General features: G+C 36.3%; 1 protein-coding gene across 6 annotated transcripts in view; it reads right to left on the reverse strand.

The window, feature by feature from the left end:
* The window catches only part of LOC111155042 (discs large MAGUK scaffold protein 1), a 263,035-nt gene that overhangs the window by 79,333 nt on the left and 169,065 nt on the right, over positions 1-14,637 (reverse strand). For all 6 annotated transcript variants that reach the window (XM_022515066.1, XM_022515065.1, XM_022515064.1 and 3 more), the window contains 2 exons: positions 12,069-12,213; positions 1,256-1,376 (listed from right to left, as the gene is read on the reverse strand). In XM_022515066.1, coding sequence (XP_022370774.1) covers positions 1,256-1,376; positions 12,069-12,213 — 266 coding nt within the window. The remainder of the gene's footprint in view (positions 1-1,255; positions 1,377-12,068; positions 12,214-14,637) is intronic.

The raw sequence follows: 14,637 nt of genomic DNA on the forward strand, positions 1-14,637 counted from the left end.
CTCCCAACACAATTACTGAGCACATATTTACAATTTTTTTTTTTTAAGGATTTTCTTTCTTTATGATAGAGTGGGAGAAGGAACACGAGCATGGGGGAGCTGGAGAGGGAGAAGCAGGCTTTCTGCTGAGCAGGGAGCCCCATATGGGGTTCAGTCCCAGGACACTGGAATCATGACCTGAGCCAAAGGCAGGCACTTAATGACTAAGCCACCTGGGTGCCCCTATAAATTAAGTTTTCAATGTTGCTAACTCTTAAAAAAAAGGACATAGATGAATATCCTTTCCTATCTGCCCTTAAAGAATCCTTGCCTAGAGTCAGGAATCTGATAAGAACAATTACAATTTTGAAAGCTCAAAAAATAATAACGCCAACAATAATACAATTAATAAAAACATAAAACAGACATTAATTGGCAGACATTTAATGTTAAATGTTATAATATGAAATACTTGTACAAATTATAAAGCAATCTGTATAAACATAACATCCTTATTACTATAGTAAATAATCTGTAAAAGATCTAAAACACTTTTCACTTATTTTTTCCCACATACTTAAGAGTTCTTTGGGAATAAAACGACAGATTTCCAAACTTTATTTAAAATAGTAAAATCAGATTAAGGTAAATCTTAGGAGTGAGGATATCAAGGATACATATCAAGGAAAGAAAATAATCAGTTACTGAATTCTAAACATGAATCAAATTACTGCTATAAAAAATTTTATGATATATGTTAAACAGGGATATATGAAAAGTTAGTTTTAAATATACATAGCATATTCTTAACTTAGTTTTATCTATGATAATTTCTAAGCACAATTAACCATTTCTGAAAAAAAGTAGTATGTTTTTAAAAAGGGCAGTGATGTATATGGAATATAATTTATTTATTTATTTATTTGACAGAGATCACAAGTAGGCAGAGAGGCAGACAGAGAGAGAGGAAGGGAAGTAGGCTCCCCACGGAGCAGAGAGCCTGATGCAGGGCTTGATCCCAGGACCCCGAGATCACAACCTGAGCCAAAGGCAGAGGCTTTAACCCACTGAGCCACCCAGGTGCCCCTGGAATATAAAAAAAATTTTTTTTTCAGCCTCCTCAAAGAACCCTCCAATGAAAAAAATTTAGGTTTAAGTTCATTATCTGTCAGTAAAATCTTTTAGTCCTGAAAATTGTGGGCTATCTTACTTGGCTGATTACAACTTCTTCTAACAGTTGGCTTTATTTACAAAGGACAAATGTTCAGTTCCTTACCTTGTAATTTCATCATCTCCAAGCATTGCTTTTGAAACAGGTGAGTATCTGGCTGGTGATGCTGGTGTATGGCCCAAGTAGGAAGATGGGCTAACATGGTTATCAACAGGTTGAGAAGCAGCTTCAAAATAAAGTAAAAAGCACTTTAAGTGAAATGAGCCATTCAGAACTGCATTTGTGAATTATCAATTTTAAGGTTAGTTAACGTATAATTCATATCCATTTATTTATGTAAGTTGGTAGAAAAGACCAGGTAAAAATTAGACAAGCTCAACTTTATAAAAAATTAGACAAGCTCAAGCTCAAGTTTACTATACTAGTAAAAACTAGTATAGATATTCAGATCAGTAAGCAAACTTATCATGTTTGTCTTCTCTTAAAAAAACAGAACTAAAAAGGAGTTTTACATTAACTGATTTGCACGGTGAAATCTAAGAAGTGTCATTTAAAAGGCAGTCCTAGAAAAGACTGTAATACAAAATCCAAAGTACAATGAACTAATTTTTCTGAGACATCATTTTGCAGGTTAAGTTTAAAAAACTTTCTATTACTTAAAATTTAATTGTGAATAATGAAAACCGAAAGCTTAAAAACAGGTTCATAAAGATTATGCTCGACAAAATTTTACAATAATTAAGGGACTTCTGGCTTCTAGTTTGGCATGTAAGAAGCTTGGAAGTCATCACTCTGTTCTAACAACACCTTAAAAAGCTAAACAAACTAAAAATTCAAGTCTTCTTAGACCTTTAGGATAAGGGGGATGACAGGGCAAACTCCTGCCCCCAAACTGGAGAAAATGGTAGGCAAATACAGAGAATTATAACTTACCACAGCAGAAAACTCTGTGGGAACTAGTGCTAGGATAGAGAAACCTGAATTGTAACTGGCAAATCACTGGAGGTTCAGCATGGGCCAGTAAAAACACTTCTGGGGGACCCTGTTATTGGGGGAGCCCACACATTTGTGAGTTTTACCTCCTGGATCTCTACCAGGCTCTCACAGAGAATAGTGGAGAAAAATCTCCTCATGCTACTGACAGGAAGAAGGGAAAACACAACCCATTTTCAAATATACAAGAGCATTCTGTTTTTCATAACAGAGTCTGCCCTCAGGAGAAATGATCAAAGCCTAACCTGCTAGGGTTTTATCAGAGACCAGTGACCTGGGGTAAGGGAAATAATCAACTCCAGTCCATTCTAGTCATCCTATCCCACCTAAGGGAGGAAGTGAGAATACTGAGAGGCACTGTGTAGCTTACATTCCAGAGGTGCAAACTCATTAAAAGACTTGAGACCTGATCACAGGGCTAGGAACACTTTCCCTCTCCAACACCTTATCATCGTATTAATAATGGCCTATTTACAGCAGTTCCTTTCACCCAATACATCATGCCTGACTATCAGAAAAAAATTACAAGACATAATAAAAGGCAAAAACACAGTTGGAAGAGACAGAGCAAGTATAAGAACAGACTCAAGATACAGCAGAAATTTTGGAATATCAGACCAGGAATTTAGAACAATGATTACGGGTGCCTGGGTGCAGATAGTTAAGTGTCCAATTCTTGGTTCTGGCTCAGGTCATGATCGCAGCATCATGAAATCGAGCACCACGTCAGGCTGGTGCTCAGTGTGGAGTCTGCTTAAGACTCTCTCTCACTCTCCCTCTGTCCTTTCCCCCTGTTCTCTGTCTCTTTCTAAAATAAATAAATAAATAAACCTTAAAAAAGTAAAGCAACAATGATCAATATGTTAATGGCTCTAGTGGACAGACATTATGCAAAAACAGATGAGCAATAAGCAGAGAGATGGGAATTCTAAGAGAAACAGAATGAAATCCTAGACATCGAAAACACTGTTAACAGAAATGAAGGCTGCCTTTGATGGGCTGAGAAAAGAATCTCTGAACTTGAGGATATCCCAATAGCAACCACTAACACTGAAAAGCAAAGAGAGAAAAAAAAAAGAATGAAACAAAACAAAAGAAACCTAAAACAAAATATCCGAGAACGGTGAGGCAGCTATAAAAGGTGTGACATTTATGAAATGGGAATACCAAACATGGAAGGAAAGAATGGAAGAAATATTTGAAACAATAATAATGACCTTAAGAATTCCCCTAAACTGGCATCAGACATCAAACCACATATCTAGGAAGGTCAGAAAACACCAGGTAGGTCAAATGCCAAGAAAATTACACATAGAAATATCCTTTTCAAAGAAGAGGAAAAAGGTAGTGGGGAAGGAGAGGAATCTTAAAAGAAGTCACAGGGAGGGGCGTCTGGATGGCCCAGTGGGTTAAAGCCTCTGTCCCCTGGGATAGAGCTCCGCATGGAGCTCTCTGCTCAGCAGGGAGCCTGCTTCCTCCCCTCTCTCTGCCTACTTGTGATCTCTGTCAAATAAATAAATAAAATCTTTAAAAAAAAAAAAAAGAAGTCACAGGGAAAAAACCTACTATACTGATAGAGGTACAAAGATATGAATTACATCTTAACTTCTCAGAAAGTAACAGCAGGAACACTGTATTCAACTATATATGCTTATGTATATATGTGTGTATAAGTGAAATGAATGTCAACAATGGTACAAGGAATGGGAGAGAGGAATTAGGATTACTTTAAGGTAATTACACTACCTGTGAAGCTGTATAGTGTTAGTTGATATGTATATTGCAAACTCTAGGGCAACCACTGATAAAGTAAAATGAGACTTTAACTGTTAAGGAAGGAGAGAAAATGGAATAAAATGTTTCAGTAAAACTGTAAAAGACAGAAATAGAGTGGATAACAAAGAAACAAGAACAACAAATAGAATACAGTAACAAATATAATAGATATTAATCCAACTATATCAATAATCACTATGAACATCAATGGTCTAAATGCACCAATTAGAAGACCAAGATTATCAGAGTGGATCAAAAACAAGACCCAATTATATATTGTTTATAATAGAGCCACTTCATAAAGGCACATAGAGGTGAAAAGTAAAGGGAAGGAGAAAGATACTACCATTCTAACACTAACTGAAGATGGTGGGAGTAAGTGTGTTAATTCCAGACAGAGAAGACTCAAAATAAACAAAGGTTATGAGAGATACAGAAGGGCATTACATAATGACAAAAGGGTAATTCTCCAAGAAGATGTAACAATCCCTAACATGTATGCATCTAGCAATACTGTCAAGCTATGTGAGGCCAAAATGACAGAACTGCAAGGAGAAACAGATGGATCCACATTCTTTTCTTATAAATGGACAGATATAAGAGGCAGAAAATCAGTAAGGACATAGCTGAACTCAACAATATCACTAATCAACAGGATATAGTGGATACCTATAGACTACTCCATCCAACAACAGAACATACATTCTTCTTAAGCTCACATGGAGCATTCACCAAGACAGACTACCATCTGGGCCATAAAACACAACTTAACAAATTAAAAAAAAAAAATCATACCATGTCTGCTCTCAGATCATGACGGAATGAAAAGCAATCAGTAACAAAATGACAGCTGAAGAATCTCAAAATAAGTAGGGATTAAATAATACACTCCTAAATAATACATGGATCAAAAAAAAAAACTCTGGAGAAACTAAAAAATATTTTGAACCAAGTGAAAATGAAAACATGATGTATCAAAATTGTGGGATACAGTGAAAGCAGAGCTAAGAAGGAAATTTATAGAACTGAATACATTCAATACTATAAATCTAAAATGAATCATCTTAGTTTCTACCTTATGAAATTAAAAAAGAACAAATCAAAATAAGAAGGAAAGAATAAAATTACAGCAGAAATCAATGAAATTAAAAAACAGGAAATCAACTGTAAAAATCAGTTAAGACCAAAAGCTGCTTCTTTGAAAAGATCAATAAAATTGGTAATCCTCTAGCCAAGCTAAGAAAAAGAAGACAAATCATTAATATCAGAAATGAAAGAGGGGACATTAACGACAGAGCCTAGGGACATTAAAAGGGTAATAAAGAAATACTATGAACAGCTCTATGCCTACAAATTTCATAACCTAGATGAAATGGACCAGAAGCATACCTAGATAAATATAGTCAAGTGATCTTTGACAGAGGAACAAAAGCAATATAATGGAGCAAAGACAGTCTTTTCAATAAATGGTGTTGGAACAACTGGACATCCACATGCAAAAGAAAAAAAAAAAAGAATCAAGACATAACCCTTACAAAATTAACTCAAAATGGATCACAGACCTGTACATGAAACACAAAACTATAAGACTCCTAGAAGATAACACAGGAGAAAATCTAGATGACTCCAGATTTGGCAGTGACCTTTTAGATAAAACACCAAAGGCAGGATCCATGAAAAAAAGTATAAAAAAGCTAGATTTCATTAAAATGTTTCTGCTCTGAAAAAGACACTATCTAAAAAATTAAAAGACCTGGGGCACCTGGGTGGCTCAGTGGGTTAAAGCCTCTGCCTTTGACTCAGGTCATGATCCCAGGGTCCTGGGATCAAGCCCCGCATAGGGCTCTCTGCTCTGTGGAGAGCCTGCTTTCTCCTCTCTCTGCCTGCCTCTCTGCCTACTTGTGATCTCTGTCTGTCAAATAAATAAATAAAATCTTTAAAAAAATAAGAAATAAAAAAATAAAAGACCAGACACAGACTGGGGGAAAAATATTTGCAAAAGACACACCTGATAAAGAACTGTTGGCCAAAATATACAAAGAACTCTTAAACTCAACAGTAAGAAAACAACTCAATTTTAAAATGTGCCAAAGACCCTTAACGATACCTCACCAAGACCAAAGGTGGTGAATATGAAAAAGGTGCTCCACACACCATATGTCATCAGGAAAACGCTAATTAAAATTGTTGTACATCTATTAGAAGGCTCAGATACTGAACAATGATAACCTCAAATGCTGTTAAGAATATGAAATGACAGGAACCCTCATACTATACGGCTGGAGTACAGTCAATTTGGAAGACAGTTTGGCCATTTCTTATAAAACTAAATATATTCTTATCATATGATATTAGCCATCATGTTCCTTGGTATTCACCAAAAGGAGATGAAAACTTATGTCTACACCTAAACCTGCTCAAAGATATTTAAAGCAGCTTTATTCATAACTTCTAAAATTTTTAAGAAACCAAGATGTTCTTCCATTGGTGAATGGATAAATAAACTGTGGTACACCCAAAGAGTTATTCAGCACTAAAAAGAAAGGAGCTATCAAGCCATGAAAAGATATGGGACACCTTAGATGCATGTTACTATGTGAAAGAAGCCAACCTCAAAAGGCTACATACTGTATGATACAAGCTATATGACATTCTGGAAAAGGCCAAACTATGGTAACAGTAAAAAGATCAGTGGTTCTACAGGTAAGAGGAAAGAAAGGACAGGCAGAATATAGGATTTTTAAGTAAGTGAAACTACTCTGTATGTTCTATAATGGTGGATACAGGTCATTATATATTTGTCCAAGCCCAGAGAATATACAATTAAAAGTTAAATCTAATGTCAACTGTGAGCTTTGGGTAAGATGTAGCAATATAGGTTCATCAGTTGTAACAAATATCTCACTCTGGGAGGGATGTTGATAATAGGGGAGGCTGTGCATGGATGGGGGCAGATGCTATGTAAGAAATTTCTGTACCCTCTGCTTAATTTTGTTATGAATCTGTAATTGCTCTAAAACATAAAGTCTATTGAAAAAAAAACAACAACCTCTATGCTCTGACACTGGCTCAGATCTGTCAGCCCAATTTATAATTATGCTTTATTTAAAGAAGATTTATTTATTTTAGAAAGAGGGAGTGGGGCACCTACGTGGCTCAGTGGGTTAAAGCCTCTGCCTTTGGCTCAGGTCATGATCTCAGGGTCCTGGGATCGAGCCCCATATTGGGCTCTCTGCTCAGCGGGGAGCCTGCTTCCCCCACCCCTCTCTCTGCCTACCTCTCTGCCTACTTGTAATCTCTGTCTGTAAATAAATAAATAAAATCTTCAGAAAGAAGGAGTGCAGGCATGCACGTGAGTGGGCGTGGGGCAGAATTCCATGGCCTGAGATCATAACCTGAGTTAAAATCAAGAGTTGGATGCTTTACCTAAATGAACCATCCAGGCATCCGTATAATTATCCATAAAAGAATGGAAACCTGGTAAGAAGCAAAAATAAAAAATAAGCGAAACTATCCCTTGGTTCCTTTTAATAATAGTAAATGTCATAAGTTGTAATTCTAGTGAGAGCTAAGAATAGAAAATTATAGGGGTGCCTTAGTGGCTCAGTAGGTTAAGTGCTCGACTCTTGATTCAGCTCGGGTCATGATCTCAGGGACATGAGATCAAGCCCTATGTCAGGCTCCATGATGAGCATGGAGTCTGCTTAAGAATCTCCCCACCCCCACCGCCCCTCACCTATTTGCACTTGTGCGTTCTCTCTCTCTATAAAACAAAAAAGAGAAGATTACAAAGCTATTCCTTACTCAGGTAAGCAACACATTTCAGCTGTAGCTTTAAAAACACAACACATCTGAATTATTTGCATCATTATCAAAACACACTGAAAGCTATATTTAACTTCCTGAGGCTTTATGATAAAGTTAAAAAGCATTTCAAAATTCAGCTGTAATATATATTACTTAACCATCAGTCTCTTCTTTCACTATATACTACTGTCTTCTATGCACAAAGCATTATAACACAATCAGGAGTATAAAAATGCAAGGCTCACTAGTTCAAATTATTATAGTGGCTTGAGAGGTAAAAGGAATGAAGTGACCTGTGGAAAAGACAACTGGTAATAAATGAAATCATGGCATATTGGAAAAAATGCATGCTCTATAGGCATGTGTACATCTCCCTCTCTAATCATACAAAAAAGAAAAAGTTACAATGTCTATTGATAGTATAGGGCTTAGAAGTTTAGTGTATCTTTCATTTTATAGGTTTGCAGTGTCCAACAGTAACTGTTTTCTGTCTAGTTCCCATTTAAGATGCTCTTCTGCATTCAAGCCAAAGGGCTTTCTACTATGGCTCTTGACTTTGGAAGTCCAAAGTCTTCCCTTTGGACTTTGATAAGCAAAAACATCTGTGATTTTCAAGGAAACTGGCATGTTGCTCTAAAGCAAGAAACTCATGTGAACCTCTATAATCACCAGCCCTTTAAAGTCTATGGTTTACTGATTTTGAACTCAAATTTCTTTGCCGCATCATCAATTATGGTTGGAACAATGACAACAAAATGCGAAAGGACAAGAACTTTGGTCAACTGCCCAAACCAGAAAAGGTACTTTCCCCCTCATATCTGTGCAGACTGTGTCTTTATTCAATGGATCTTTTCTGGAAGAGTCATTCTCACCTGTAAGGCATAATATCTCAACACAGCAGGGACTAAAAATTAATGTTCTTATCAAAGAAATGACAACCCTAAAGAAGATCAGATAAAACAACACTATTTCCTATACTGCAAATCCTAAGTGAAAAGATTCCCCAGAGAACTACAAAACAAGGAAGCCTAATATTTTGTCCTTTGGTATCAAGGTTAATGATCCAAGCCCTCCAAGATTTAGAAGAGAAGCCAAGTGGAAGGACTTGATGTAAAAGTGGAAAGAGATCAGTAACCAAGTCAGAAGTTCAATGAGACCTTCCAGGTGAAAAGAATATAAATTAAAAGTGAGAAACCTGTAATATACCAGAATGAGAATTATAATGTCAGCAGAGAAACTATGTTCTCTTTTAGATCTAATGGACTTTTTTCCCTTCGTAAGAAACCCACTTTTATTTCTAGGTGCCCTATTTTGGTTATTATCTATATTTCGGTTACAACCACAAGAGTATGACCCCACCTGAAATTTATGGTCATAACTTAAGCTACAGTTTTGTACTTCTCTCCAGTGATGTTCTGTTTTTTAGGGAGCAAGAATGAAGGAAGACAGCAGGTTGAAGCTTGGCTGGGATTCTGAAAAGGAGGAAGTTGCGGGGGGCAAAGGAATAGAAGATATATGCAACGGAGAGAGTATCATAACAAATAATGGAAGTTAAGCTAAAAACATAGACAGATAGGGACACAAGAGGGCAATCAAGTTGTAGTGTCAAAGAATGGAAGGTCAAAATGAGGATGAATTACTAGAATAGGGATAAATGAACTGAGGTAGGCAGTCAAAAAACTGAGGTAGTGAAGACACTGATAATGAAAACATCGAAAGATATAATTATCAGAGATAGAGAAGGAGGGAGAGAGAAGAGAGTACATGGGGCTGGGAAGGGGTAGAGGCAGAGAAAGAGAGAGAATCTCAAGTTGACTCTCTACTGAGCACACAGTCTGACTCAGGGCTCTATTCCACAACCCTGAGAATACAACCTGAGACAAAATCAAAAGTTGTAGGCTTAACCGACTGAGCCACCCAGGTACCCTGATAATGATAAGCTCTAAATTATTATATGGAACCATGTGTTTGAAGTGGAGTGGAGGGCAGGATAGTTAGGAAGAAAGAGATCAAGAAACAGAGAGGCCAGACTGTTGAATAAGTCATCAGTGTGAATTGTGGCTGGATGCCACCAAGAATGACAATATGAACAGTAGTAGCAAGGACAATGGGCCTGGCACTAAAATCTTCAATGACTAAAGTAAGTTGGATAGTCTGATGGCAAGGACTTCGGAAAAGATGATAGGTAAAAATAATTTCTTTAAAAAGTTTTTATTTATTTATTTTTACTTATTTATTATTTTTAAAAGATCGCATTTATTTATTTGACAGAGAGGACACAAGTAGGCATAGAGCCAGGCAGAGGGAGAGGGGAAAGCAGGCTCCCCAGTGAGGAGAGAATAAGATGCAGGACTGGATCCTAGGACTCTGAGATCATGACCTGGGCTGAAGGTAGATGCTTAACCAACTGAGCCACCCGGGTGACCCTGTAAGAAGTTTTTAATCACAAATGCCTTTTTGAAAAAAAAAAAAAAATTTTTTTTTAAATTTATTTATATTAGAGAAGGAGAAAGAGAGAGGGAGAGAGAGAGAGAAAGCGTGTGCATACAGGGGAGGGAGAGAGGATCTCAAACAGATTCTGCACTGAGTGTGGAGCTTGATGCAGGGCTGGATGTCATAACCCTGAGATCAAGACCTGAGTTGAAACCAAGAGCTGGACACTAAACTAACTGAGGCACCAAGGTGCCCTGAATCACAAATGCTTTTTAAAAAACACATAGATAAATGACATATGAACAGCCTATGTAGTATGAACATGGGCTGGAAATATATAACAAGATTCGTAATTGTAGTCGCCTAAGAAGAGGGGAATGGAAATAGAACCTTATGGAAAGAGCTGAACTAGCAAGGATAAACCACTTTTTCACAATGTTCTATTAGTTCAATAGATGAAAAAAGGAAAGCTATCTATGCCTATAAAGATGACAACCATCATTATTTAATTATCACTCTTTAGGACTAGCTTTGACAGAGAGACAGACGGCGAGAAAGGGACCACAAGTAGGGGGAGTGGAAGAGGGAGAGAAGCAGGCTTCCCACTGAGCAAGGTAGTTCTTCCATTTCTATATGAGTATATATAAAAATGGGTAATTCAATTAAAAAATAACAACTTTTTTTTTTTTTTCAGTTCAACATATAAGCAGCAGCTTGGCTGTCTGTATATCTGGTCATAATCAGGACACCAACTCTCAGTTCACAAAACAAGTGTTACAAATATTCATTGTTGTCTTGAACAGATAAGGCAGCATAATAAAGAAACAAGACTGATATTTACACTGGTGCATAAAATAGCTTTTTAGTGAATTTTACATGTCTAATCAAATAAAAATACATAAAGCCATTATATAAAGTTCATATGTAAGACCAACTATATGTGAGAATTTTAAACAAGTAGCAAACTTCTGTTCTCACACAAATGAAATATTTAAAAAAAAGATATCATCCCTTCTCCATTAAAGAAACTAAATATGATTTTTAAAAGTTCAGTTATACTTGAGTAATTAATAAATCAATAGGCAGATAATGAAGATGTATCACTGGAAGACAGTGTATTTGTTTAAAAATAAATTTCTGTCTAACTTATGACTAATGACAATAATGAACTTTGACAGTTTTAAAACTGGAACCTTGCCATTTATAAAACCACAAATACCTCTAAAATTCTACAATTTAAATGAGGAACACTTGGAAAAGCAGACTATAGAGAGTACATTTAAGATCTCCGGTACACATGGGTGCTTCTAATATCAACTCAATTCACCAAAGAAATAAAACTTCCATTTTCAACAAACACAAAACACATTCCTTAAATCTTATCCCAGTCCGTACATTAAAAAAGAAACTGGAAATCAAACAGGAAACTTAAAATTACATTACTACTTTTCACAACAGTTCATTTCTAGGCAACACAATTGTACTGCATACAAATACAGTTAGGTAATATACTAGAAGCTTGTATAAAAATAGTATCTGTGCTCACATAACAGAACATAGAAAAGCCCGTTTCAGAAATATTTAATATTAGTATTTCTTGAAGTGTAGTCCATGAACTAGCAGCACCAGACACCTCAAAATTACCAAGGTTTTAAAAGAATTGCTTGTTAAAGTAAATTTCTGTACTACATCCCAAAACTATTAGACAAAACAGGAATGTGCATTACTTGCAAATACCTTTGGTGACTGTTATCTACATAAAACTTTGAAAAAGGACACACCCTTTCTTACTATCAAGATTCTGATTTAAATTTGATTTTTAAAAACTATTAAGTTAAAATGCTTAATATAGTTTCTTTAACATATTTAAAAATAGGGAAATAAGACAGATTTAAGCAAACAGACTTACGGTTGGTGATATCAGGTGGTACATAGCCATCATTCATATACATACTTGTGGGTTTTGCCACTTTCAAATAAACAAAATCAGACGTATTCTTTAAGGCAGTTACTGCTTCTTCATGAGTAACTTCCTCTAAACACACACTATTCACCTAAAAGAAAATCCCAAAAGACATTTGTTTTAGGACATTTTCACTAGCTTTCTGCTCTTTCGTTATAAACAATTACACCAAAATACGGGAAAAGCAGGAGGGATTTAAGGAATATAAAGATATATAGAAAGAAAATATCCATTTTTACTATCACATCAGGAAGTTGTTTATGTGTATTAATGGAATAGGCAATCTTTTCTTCTTTTAAGATTTTATTTATTGGATAGAGAGAGACACAGTAAGAGAAAGAACACAAGCAGGGGGAGTAGGAGAGGGAGAAGCAGGCTTCCTGCTGAGCAGGGAGCCCGACATGGGGCTCGATCCCAGGACCCTGGGATTATGACCTGAGTCAAAGGCAGGACTGAGCTACCCAGGCACTCCTGGAATAGCCAATCTTAATTCCAGTCCCTATTCCTCATGACTCCCAAGTCTAATTCTTCTTCTGTTCTTAGGTATTTATGAATATATGTAAGGTATATTTAGATTTTTTTTTTTTTTTAAGAAAATGAGACTATCTTAAAGTTTTTATTCTGCAACTGGATTTTTAATATAAGGTATCTAAGAGATCTTTCCATATTGGGGCACACAGAATTAAAAAACTGTTGCACAGTACACCATTGTGTGATTATACCATAATTTATTAAGCCATTCAAATATTAACAGATATTTAAAGTGTTCTAAATAAATGACTTTAGTCAACTTATACTCACTACCATAGAATATGAGCATGTCATGCCCATCTACTCAGGCCTTTTGCCAACACTGGACAGAATCAATTTATAAAAAAGCATGCTTCAATTTGTACATTATTTTTTATTTCCACTGTTTAATAGTCAAGTTTTTCAGTTATTTATTAGCCATTCATTTACCTCCTATTATAGAAACAGAATCGATTTTTAGGTAGTGATATATATTCTACAACCTTGCTAAACTTACTATTCTATCAGTAGGTTCCTTAGGATTTTCTATATGCAAGTAGAACTGTATTTGTAGATGTAATCTACCAATTTTAACTTTTTCCTTCCCAATCTGCGTATCTTTTTATTTTCCTGTCTATACTCTTCAGTACAGTCTGAAAAAAGTGGTAGTGGTGGCTTTCTAGACATTTGTCCATTTCATATAAATTATCTAATACGTTGGCCTATAATTATTCATAAATAAAAGTATTTCCTTATGTCCCCTCTTTTATTTCTACTTTTAGAAATTTGAGCCTTCTTTTTTTTCTTTATGAGTCTAGCTAAGTTTTGTCAATTTTGTTCACCTTTCCAAAGAACCAAGTTTTGGTTTATCTTTGCTCTCACTTTCCTATTCCTTGTTTCATTAACTTCTGCTCTAATCTTTATTATTTTCTTCCTTCTGCTAGCTTTAGCTTAACTTTGCTCCTCTTTTTGGTAATTTTTTTTCCTTTGGCAAAGAAATAAAACATCAGGGGCATCTGGATGGCTCAGTGGGTTAAGCCTTTGCCTTCAGCTCACGTCATGATCTCAGGGTCCTGGGATCGAGCCCCACATCGGGCTCTCTGCTCAGTGGGGAGCCTGCTTCCCCCTCTCCCTCTGCCTGCCCCTCTACCTACTTGTGATCCCTCTCTTTCTGTCAAATTAAAAAAAAAAAAAAAAAAAATCTTGAAAATAGACTCAAAATGGATGAAGGATCTCAATGTGAGAAAGGAATCCATCAAAATCCTTGAGGAGAACACAGGCAGCAACCTCTTCGACCTCAGCCGCAGCAACATCTTCCTAGGAACATCGCCAAAGGCAAGGGAAGCGAGGGCAAAAATGAACTATTGGGATTTTATCAAGATCAAAAGCTTTTGCACAGCAAAGGAAACAGTTAACAAAACCAAAAGACAACTGACAGAATGGGAGAAGATATTTGCAAATGACATATCAGATAAAGGGCTAGTGTCCAAAATTTATAAAGAACTTAGCAAACTCAACACCCAAAGAACAAATAATCCAATCAAGAAATGGGCAGAGGACATGAACAGACATTTCTGCAAAGAAGACATCCAGATGGCCAACAGACACATGAAAAAGTGCTCCATATCACTCGGCATCAGGGAAATACAAATCAAAACCACAATGAGATACCACCTCACACCAGTCAGAATGGCTAAAATTAACAAGTCAGGAAATGACAGATGCTGGCGAGGATGCGGAGAAAGGGGAACCCTCCTACACTGTTGGTGGGAATGCAAGCTGGTGCAACCACTCTGGAAAACAGCATGGAGGTTCCTCAAAATGTTGAAAATAGAACTACCCTATGACCCAGCAATTGCACTGCTGGGTATTTACCCTAAAGATACAAACGTAGTGATCCGAAGGGGCACATGCACCCGAATGTTTATAGCAGCAATGTCTACAATAGCCAAACTATGGAAAGAACCTAGATGTCCATCAACAGACAAATGGATAAAGAAGATGT

This window comes from Enhydra lutris, unplaced genomic scaffold (assembly GCF_002288905.1).
Source record: "Enhydra lutris kenyoni isolate GAN:26980312 unplaced genomic scaffold, ASM228890v2 scaffoldscaffold39, whole genome shotgun sequence".
Taxonomy (NCBI): domain Eukaryota; kingdom Metazoa; phylum Chordata; class Mammalia; order Carnivora; family Mustelidae; genus Enhydra; species Enhydra lutris.